The sequence below is a fragment of the Oncorhynchus kisutch genome, linkage group LG3 (genome assembly GCF_002021735.2).
Source record: "Oncorhynchus kisutch isolate 150728-3 linkage group LG3, Okis_V2, whole genome shotgun sequence".
Classification (NCBI taxonomy): Eukaryota; Metazoa; Chordata; class Actinopteri; order Salmoniformes; family Salmonidae; genus Oncorhynchus; species Oncorhynchus kisutch.
In genome coordinates this window covers 61040375-61049953 of record NC_034176.2, presented here as the reverse complement: position 1 = coordinate 61049953, position 9579 = coordinate 61040375, and the positions used below count along the sequence as shown (strand labels likewise).

General features: G+C 39.1%; 1 protein-coding gene across 3 annotated transcripts; it reads left to right on the top strand.

Annotated features, from left to right (window-relative positions):
• Positions 1-4924: 4924 nt before the first annotated feature.
• On the top strand, positions 4925-7901 carry ciao2b (cytosolic iron-sulfur assembly component 2B). 3 transcript variants are annotated; one of them, XM_020478157.2, is made up of 6 exons: positions 4925-5060; positions 5696-6013; positions 6158-6237; positions 6370-6495; positions 6620-6665; positions 7207-7901. In XM_020478157.2, exons 2-6 carry the CDS (start codon positions 5887-5889, stop codon positions 7311-7313), a joined length of 486 nt encoding a protein of 161 aa, XP_020333746.1. In that variant the 5' UTR covers positions 4925-5060; positions 5696-5886; the 3' UTR covers positions 7314-7901. The 3 variants fall into 3 exon arrangements, with proteins under 3 accessions (XP_020333746.1, XP_020333740.1, XP_031665678.1); XM_020478151.2 differs by having other exon boundaries at positions 5669-6013; XM_031809818.1 differs by having other exon boundaries at positions 4925-6013.
• Positions 7902-9579: the final 1678 nt, after the last annotated feature.

The following is a 9579-nucleotide window of genomic DNA, read 5'->3' as shown; positions in this document are numbered from 1 at the left end:
ATGTCACCTTGTAGAACCAAAGACGTCCTATATACCTAGTCTTTAGTAGTAAGTAACGTTTCAATTACATTATTAAAATATGGAGAGACTGGCCTGTTGGAGAAAATAAAAGTGCTTGAGGGTTCCAAAGGGAAGGGAAGGTATGACATGCAAGATATTTCTTTATCCATTCAATCAGTGACCTTAGAGTACAGAGAATATTGTGGATCATGAGTTTCAAATGTGATCAGTTCATGACCCACATCCAAACATCACATTAAAGGCTTTTCTACTCATGATCCACAATGCTGGTATGCATTGCTAGCTAGCATAATCATAACCTCCAAAGTAGTTTTGGCAGTCCCTACCTGTTAATCCATGATTGCCATGGCAGAAACAAAGGCACAAAACGACTGAGGGAAATTGAACTAATGCTGTTTTCAAAACAACTTTTGGCGCCGAAAGTTGAAATATCAAAGCCAAACTGTATGTTACTGTTTCCCTCCTGACTAGTCTTCACTAAAACAACAAAACTGTAAGTCATTTGCAACTTTATTATCAGGAAATGTTTAGTAATATCACAAAGAGTCAAACTGAATGTTTGAGGCCGTTAAGCGCTGTATTTGGACACGCATGCATGTTTTTCAAACGAGCTAATGTTAGCTAGCCAAGATCTTTTGCACGCCATCTGATGAGTTGGTCACGTGAATGCGGCATAATGAAGCTAAATAGCCTACAGAAAACTACCATTACATTTCTGACATCTGTTTTGAAAAGGTCAGAAACATGCTGTAATGTAGTTGAGCCACAAGCTAACTAGCTAGCTAACGTTAGCCCTGGCCCATTTGACATGGGGCAACTATCTACCTAATTACTAGCGTTCACCCTATAAAACAAAATAATGTAGAGAATATGGTTTTGGTTTGAAATTCACTTACCACTAGCTTGAATAATGTACTATTATTCTCATTAGCTATTACAATAGCTACAATTGCTGAATATTTAACTGCAAAGCAAGACAGTAGCACGCAGAATTTAGATTGGCGCATGCCAATGTGATAAATGCGCGCTCTATCATATCCCTTCAGATGTTAAGCTACTGTATTTTGACATCTAAATATCTCTTTGCCCCATTTTGTTTTTTGTCGGTTTCTATTTCCCTGCTTGTTATTGTATATCTCACTGACTGACTAGGCCTCGATAGCCCCATAATTCAATTGAAAAGTAATGTGTTGCTTTATACTTGCTTTATAAGTAATATTGGACAGTTTGTGATGTTTCTGAATAGGAAATTATCCTCACATAAAGTGGTGTAAAAAGAGGTAAAGACGCCATGTGAAATATAGTCCAGTTCTCTCCACTCAAACCATTTGACAGTCTTCAGAACCTCCATTTACAATTAATCTGATGCTTACAGTTCCACAGTCACTTGACATGAAAGTGGGAAATTGTGAGTCAAGCAATTTTATGATCTTATCTTCTTTCTTCCCGGTTCCCTTCTTTGTGTTGTATCTCGTCGTCTCTGAATCCACAATCTGAATGAACAGCAGCTGGTATTGTATGATAAATCAAATCGTGTCTGTGTTTTGTCATAGTAAGTATGAACAGTGGAGGTCAATCAGAAATTACATGGTAAGTAGTCCATATCTAACAACTGACTTAATCACATGCCTCACTTCATGACCCAGCAGATAGATACAGTAGCGTATTGTTTGATGGAATATATTTTTAGGCTTTTCATCCCATTTCTGACTCAGAACATCACAAATCATTTAAACCTCTTGCTCATAATGAATACATTAACACACTACAGTGTAATTTGCTACTGCAGTCCTAGATAGGTGTATCATGCACATTTTATCCATTGTGTGAGACTCAAGTCTCATATGAGACGTCCTTGTAAATATTACAATGTCTTCGCCTCCACTGAAGGACAGTATTTATTTCAGTTTTCCTTATCTTTGCTGGAATGTATAATAGATTCTCCAGAACTACACTCCCTAGCTGGACTTGACTTTGTGCTAATTAGGAGGAAGACTCCCAACTCTTCAGTCAGAGAGGACAGGAGGCTATGGGAATCTTGTTAATCATTATTTAGTTGTGTGCTTGTATATTAACCCCAAAGGACAAATACTCCTGTGAGTGTGGTAAAGTAAACTGTGCTATAACACGTGACTGTGAGAGAGTTCCCAGACTTCGCCAGAGTGAGAGCCTGTGTTGCTGTACTCAGTACTGCATGTGTGTTAGTGAAGGCTCATTCTATCATCATCACCAGTACATTGGACTTTAATGTTCCCCTTAATTGGATTGGCCATCCATTTTGATAGCAAAATTGTTGCTCAGTTCACAGGTTCCCTTCAGATGGTCTCACAGGAGTGAAAGTGTAGCCTATATTTTAACAAGATAACAACTTGTATGTCTTAATTTTGCATTTAGACTGTCATCCCATAACAGTCTGACATTCAGGGTCTCATCTGTTTATTTTACTGTGTATGGCTGGGAGACTGACTGTGCCCTGACTTGTTAATGTGGTCATATTGTTAACAGGAAATCTCTTCGGGGAATTCTATCCTGCTAGAGCCAGTGACTAATGGTTAAAGATGTACTGAAGCAAAAGTCACACAGTTACTTTGTTTAGAATCCTTGAAGAACATATCCTGAATGACCATTTTAAGAAGCTTGAATTATTCATTGAAAAACAGTTTGTTTCAGGTTTTCCATAAGAACGTTGTCTCCCTTATTCTATGAGAGTAAAGAATCTAACATAATCTTTTTGAAGCAATGAAACAGGGTTTTTCCACAGATGCGTAATGGTTTCAACAAGTCTAGCTGATTTCTCATGGCGGGTTCTGTCAAGGCCATTGGCTGTCTGTCATTTATTAACCACTGTCAATGTGTAAAGAATGTAATTGGTTTCGACCTTATTGCCCCTATTGAAATGATAGAGGCTGAAACGTACACAAAACGTTAAGGAAATCCTTTTGAAAACATTATAATAAACAAAGTCTTGTACGTCTCCTGATTCAAGTATTTGTTTCTTATAGTACACCTATCTTCAATGATTATCCATCCGTCTAATGGGATATGTTTGGCACTTAGGGTTAATATAACAGCAACGTTTTAAGCATTTGTTATCCGCATTTCAGTTCAACCCTGAAAGCTAGAGAGCAAACTAGCTACAGTGTGTTGATCATGAATTATACAGTATCTGTTATGGGTTGTTGTGTTTTGTGGGTTTAGAAAGATGGCTGATAGAGCCTGTTGGGCGACAGCAGTTAACCGTCATTGTAAATAAGAATTTGTATTTAACTAACTTGCGTAGTTAAATACAAAAAAAAATAACAAGGTGAGGCTCAGGGGGAAGAGGTAGTTAGTTATATGTTCAAAGAGCAACTGGTTCGGTATTACAACCACTTCCTGTATTTAGTCTCCAAGGTAGCAGCCAACATGCTCATCTGTCCCTGTGCCCATTCACATCAAAGATATAGCATGATAATAGCCTTATTATTATAGCCTTATTATTAATAGCCCCCCCCCCACACACACACACCTTAGATCAAGATTAAAGAGAAATGCTCTACGGAGATATGACACTTTTTCAGTGTAGGCCTACGTGCAGTACTCTGGCAATTGTATACTGTACATTCCTAATGAGCTCACCCATTGACTTAAAGTAGTCAGTGGACATCAATTTAAATGCTGTGTTCAGCCAATATCCCTCCATTGTCTAGTGATTGACTTCCTCTCTACACCATTGGCCCTTAAAAGCCCATCAACGCAGAGTGAGGCTTTTAGACTCTATAAAATGTTTATGCATAACCTCCACAATCGCATTAGGTTATGGAATCATGTTTCTAAATAGCTAGCCATCCTTTTATTTCCCGGATTAACCAGTCCCAAGCTTTACAGCATTTTCAGATTTGTCTAGAGCAACGGCCAGGGCCGGGGATAGACCAGACATGTATTGTGTTGTGCCTGGGTTTTTGTTTTCCTGGAATGTGTGGATGGGACCTCCTGTCTCCAGGAGAGCTACATTAAGCTTCACAGCTTCAGGCATGATGACGGTGTCTGTGAATCTACTCTGCTCCACACGGAGTATTGAGATGAAATGGCACTCTTGCAACAGTGCACCCAGACAGGACCCACGCTGTCTCAATTGCAGGACTCCAGGCTCACAGGTGTTTCAGCCCCGAGGCACTCTCAACCAGTTCTCAAAGCTGCTGTGATGTCACTGTGGAGTGTCATGCAGAAACTGTGTTGAAAGTCTCTCTTTACCTACTGAAAGGGTGGGTTCAGTGGGATGAAAAATAATCCCTCACATGCTACCTGACCCCACATTCTAGGGCTAAAAGGATTTTATCCTCTCTGTCTGTCTTGGCCTTCCTTCCACCTGTAGAGAGATGGCACACCGACGCTCACTCACCTTTTTGGCCGTCTCCTGACTCCTCTCTTTCTTTGCATAAGGTGAAAAGTTACTTGTACATAGTATTGCCTGGGTCAGCAAAGACTAGGGCAAGGATAGCATGCTGATAAGTGTCCCTGGAGGAATGGCTAGAAGCCCAGCACTTAGCCTAGAGCAAACTAACCACACCCAAGACTCCTGCCTGCCTTTACCTTAATTGTTATTGTTGACACAATGTGGGTGGTTCAGCTAACTGTCTCACTGAACTAATCCCTCTGACAGTGCTGATGAATGAGTAACTTAAATACAAAAGGGGATGAGGACTAGCTTGAGAATTTCAGTTGGTAGACTGTACTTTTACTTTACAGGCTTTGATACTGAAATACTTGCATAATCACAGTTCTTGTAATTCAGGTGAACGTGTTTTGTTGGTTTAGGATACAATATGATCATTTACAGGGGTTGAATAAAGTTCAACAAGATACTGCTGCCTCCTATGAGCTCACAGCCAAGCTGGGTTCATGCAAATGATATAAGGAAGGTGTGTTATCAGGTTCCATCTAAACAGGTATTTCAGCCTGAGACAGGCTTTAGGGTACAAGGGAGGCTCATTGTCTACTGGAGCTAGCAAACCAGAAAGTTTTTTTCAACAGCTGTTGACAAGATGGACAGAGAGAAGGTCAGTTTGCATTCAGATTAAAGGAAGTCCTTAGTGATATATTACCAAGGTTTTTCAGTAGTGGTTTTCAATGTTATTGTTTGCATTGGTGACACTCAACAAATGGGTTTGGGGTATTTCAATAGTATGCCCAGTATTTCTAAGAGCTAATGTCTTTAAGATATTTAGATTATTTGGCACAGTAAAAGGAATCACCCAAGACGGTAATTTATGCCATGTATCACTCCAAATCTGGACATAACAACATTGAATTTGTCGACTGCTATTAATACTATAAACATACATAGTGAAAGTACAGTTTAAACTGGACTTTAAACATTTTCAAACATGTGCCAACGCACACACACACAGGTGATTAATTGTACAATTATGGGTTAGGCTTGACTTTGAAATGGTGCATTGCAGTTGGTATTCTGAGTCATATGTTATTTATACTGCTACTAAAGATATTACCTAGAGCTTAACATTTGAGTCTATGGTAAAAAGCTACAAAAATACAAGTGTAAGAGGGCTAATTGAATTGCTGTTATTTATGAAACATTTTAGTATGAACATTGTTTTACTTGGATCATTATTTTCTTGCTTCTGTCTAACTTTACCATTTATAGATTAACCTTATAGTTCACGCAATACAGAATTTAAGATGAGAATACTGCCATCTGCTGGATACATCTGGAAATCCAAGATGACACTAAATCGCAGGGATGCGCCTGCGTACGTTTTGACGTCTACCGTTTCCGGAAGTCGATCGTTCATTCCCGTGGTCCAGAGTAAAAAACAATAGCGCAAACAAGTATACCGTATTTCTGTAATTGCAACATCACAAATGTCAGTGGGGACCCGTTTAGAGAATGCAAATCCCTTGATATTTCAACGAACAGGCGAGAGACTTCAGACCGCAAAGGACGAGGACGAAGATGTTGCTGATCCCATCGACGACAGAGAAATATTTGATATCCTTTCGGTGTAGCTAGTTAAAATATACATCCATTGAGCTTTCAATGTCATACCAATCAACTTTGCATATGATGCTTCATTCTTTATTAAAGCTAATTACTCAACATTGTGTTGTCAGATTTCACCTTAACCCGTGCTACATCTCATCAGATCTATTAATGATCCTGAACACCCACTGTCCCTCGAGGAATTGAATGTCGTGGAACAAGTGCGAGTGCGCGTGAGTTAAACTTCTTTCACAACTTTTCCCCTAGGTAGAAGTTCGACACAGACATACCCGTGTAGCTACTAAGGAAAGCAGATAGCCTATACTGTGTTAGCCTAATAAAACCAACTTTATTTTTCTTTACAGGTAGATGACCAAGAGAACACTGTGGGTGTGGAGTTCACCCCCACTATACCCCACTGCAGCATGGCAACTCTCATAGGCCTGTCCATCAAAGTCAAGCTGCTGCGATCCCTACCAGAAAGGTTTAAGGTGGGTGAAAGAATTTAAGTGCTTGTGAGCTGTGAGAGCAAGCTTTAATATTATTTAATTGTCTGAACATTTAACATTAATATAGTGGGTCATGTACCGTCTATGCCTAATCATATCTCTGCAGATTGATGTGCACATCACTCCTGGGATGCATACCTCAGAAGATGCAGGTAAAGTGACATGCCTCTGAAGTAACTCAACATTGAGGCTGAGACAAACAATCACGCCTTCAAGACGACTATTGTAGACTACCCCTTTTGAGAAGCCCTAATATCAATTCCACAATAACGGTGATACTGAGACTGAATTTTCACTTTAAACCATGTCAAACAAAAACTAATGAATGCAAAGTTAAGCAAACCATACAACTCCATCCACAAGGCCTACTTTTTAACAATTTCCACAGAAAATTGTACAAAAACACCTTTACTTGAGCAACAGTGCAGATGCAAACTTTGGTACCAGAATGACAGTTTGTGCTTTATGCTGTCATTCTGTTATGGAACTTCACATATGCACTGTTATTGAAGTAACTGTTTTTGTGAAAATTGTAAAAAGTAGTCCTTTTGCATAGAGTTGTATGGGTTGTTTAACTTTGCAAATATTGGGTTTTGTTTTACATATTTTAAAGTGAAATAGCAAAGTGTCAGCATCACTCAGTTATTGTGGAATTGCCCCGAACTAAACCCTTTGTTTTTGCTTTTGTTCCAGTCAACAAACAGCTGGCAGACAAAGAGAGAGTGGCCGCTGCACTCGAGAACTCCCAGCTTCTGGAGGTGGTCAACCAGTGTCTGATATCCAATGCAAGGACAAGCTGACCGTCCTGATGGATCAATAGAAAGTTCTCCTTAGTCCAGGAGTAGGCTTAATGCTTCTCTCCTGACATATTAACTGGACTGGTTGTTCTGTTTATGTTGAGTAAATGGCAAATGTATCTCCTATGCTGCCATTGTATTTTCATCTAACAGAAATCCCTTGTATCATGTTTGAGTCTGTGTTGTAGGCAGAAATACTAAACACACACTAGTTAGATCTTCACTAGATCTTCAGTTTTGCACTATAATAAACAAGCATTGTATCCTTTATTATACAAGTAAAGCAATAAAACACAAGGTCATATCTTATTTCATTGAAAGTATATCTGATATTAATGGCATTTGCAAACAGAGAAAATGTTTCTCAAATCAAATGTAAACCAAATGACTGGGGAAGTGGCCCTGACACTGAATAAGAAAGGCAATTGTTTATAACATACGTCTGGGAATTATTATTTATTTTTTCATCAGATGCCTTATTTTATATTTGTCCAAAATAGTATAAAATATGTGAAATAGCATTTGAGTTGTGTTTTTCTCACTTAAATGTGGTTGTAAATAAATGACTTGATATAAAATTAATAAGTCTAATGATATGCATTTTGTCGTTAGATTTGTCTATACTTATTTTACTATGGCAGTGAAATAAGTATTGTTCTTCTCAAATTCTCATCAGAGCCTCAGATCTTGGTCCCTCAGGGTGAAAGGCTACACTTCCTCCATATTGAAACAGTCAGCAGAGTGGCGCAGCGGAAGCGTGCTGGGCCCATAACCCAGAGGTCGATGGATCGAAACCATCCTCTGCTATATCTTTTACATTTCGACAATTCAGCACTATTTTTTTTATTGTAAAATGCCTTTATGCAGTAGAAATGATACCTACATACAGTTATGGTTAGACAAAATAAAAGGAGAGCATTGTTACAATGAATGCGTTAAAATGGTGTTTGTAAGCAATACTTTAACTTATATAAATATATCAGCTATAAAGAATGAATGGGTGAGTTAGACGACATGAATATTGCGTCATCCCGAAGGGTAAGTGCAAATTTGATGTGTTCACTACCACCCTCTCATGGACAATGGATAAAATAACATCTGAGTAGTCCTCGAACTTCCATTACACATTGAGAGCCTGTGTCTCTTAGCAAGATGACTCCAGATCAACTGAGGCTCCTTTTTGTACCTGTAGTAAGTAAAATGAACCTAATTTGAATACAAATTCTAACACGAGATATGTGTGAGTTTGCCAGGGGACCAACAGCTGGCAGCATTGTCTTTCTAGCAGTTAGAAAAAGAACGTGTCAGTGATTATTCTAACCGTGTGTGTGTGTGTGTGTGTGTGTGTGGTGGGGGGGGGGGGGGGGGTTTAACAAATGCAGCCGAAATAGCTCAGTTGGGAGAGCGTTAGACTGATTTTTATTTATTTCACCTTTATTTAACCAGTTAGGCTAGTTGAGAACAAGCCATACGAGGGTATGTTTGGCAGCATGCGTGAAGGATGCGTTGTTGCGAAATAGGAAGCCGATTCTAGATTACATTTTGGATTGGAGATGCATAATGTGAGTCTGGAAGGAGAGTTTACAGTCTGGCCAGACATCTAGATATTTGTAGTTGTCAACATACCCTGAGTCAGAACCGTCCAGACTAGTGATGCTGGACGGGCGTGCAGGTGCGGGCAGCGATCAGTTGAAGAGCATGCATTTAGTTTTACTTGCATTTTAAGAGCAGTTGGAGGCCACGGAAGGAGACTTGTATGGCATTGAAGCTCGTCTGGAGGTTAGTTAACACAGTGTCCAAAGATCTAAAGGTCCCTGGTTTCGGCAGGCACTCTTACACAGTTCTAACTGAAGCCAGAAAACAGGGTTGCTGGTTTGAATCCCAGGTTCAAAGAGAAAATCTGGTGTGGAGAGATTGTAGGGAGATTCTCGTTTGGACAAAATACCATCCTCAACTCCTCTATCCTTCCTCTGTGACCCAACCTGGTCTCAGAGCATTTCATATTATTCAGTAATTATATCAAAGATACAATATGAAATGTAACATATACTAAATGGTGTATGTATTATTTGTGGATGTCCATCATCCATTTCGTTTGATATGTTATGAATTACAAATCGTATGATGTTACGAATTAGCCAAATGTACAATATGTTAAGATTTTGCAAAACGTATGATGTTATTAATTCCAATTTGACTTACACAACTGACTTAATTTGTTGTCATGACTTTACACATTTATTTTGGGATCCAACACTGTAAACGTAAA

Excerpts from the sequence above, each read along its gene's own strand:
- ciao2b (XM_020478157.2), top strand. The coding sequence starts at position 5,887 with ATGTCAGTGGGGACCCGTTTAGAGAATGCAAATCCCTTGATATTTCAA. Across the intron at positions 6,014-6,157 it reads CGACGACAGAGAAATATTTG|ATCTCATCAGATCTATTAAT; the intron begins ATATCCTTTCGG and ends AACCCGTGCTAC. Across the intron at positions 6,238-6,369 it reads TGGAACAAGTGCGAGTGCGC|GTAGATGACCAAGAGAACAC; the intron begins GTGAGTTAAACT and ends TTTTCTTTACAG.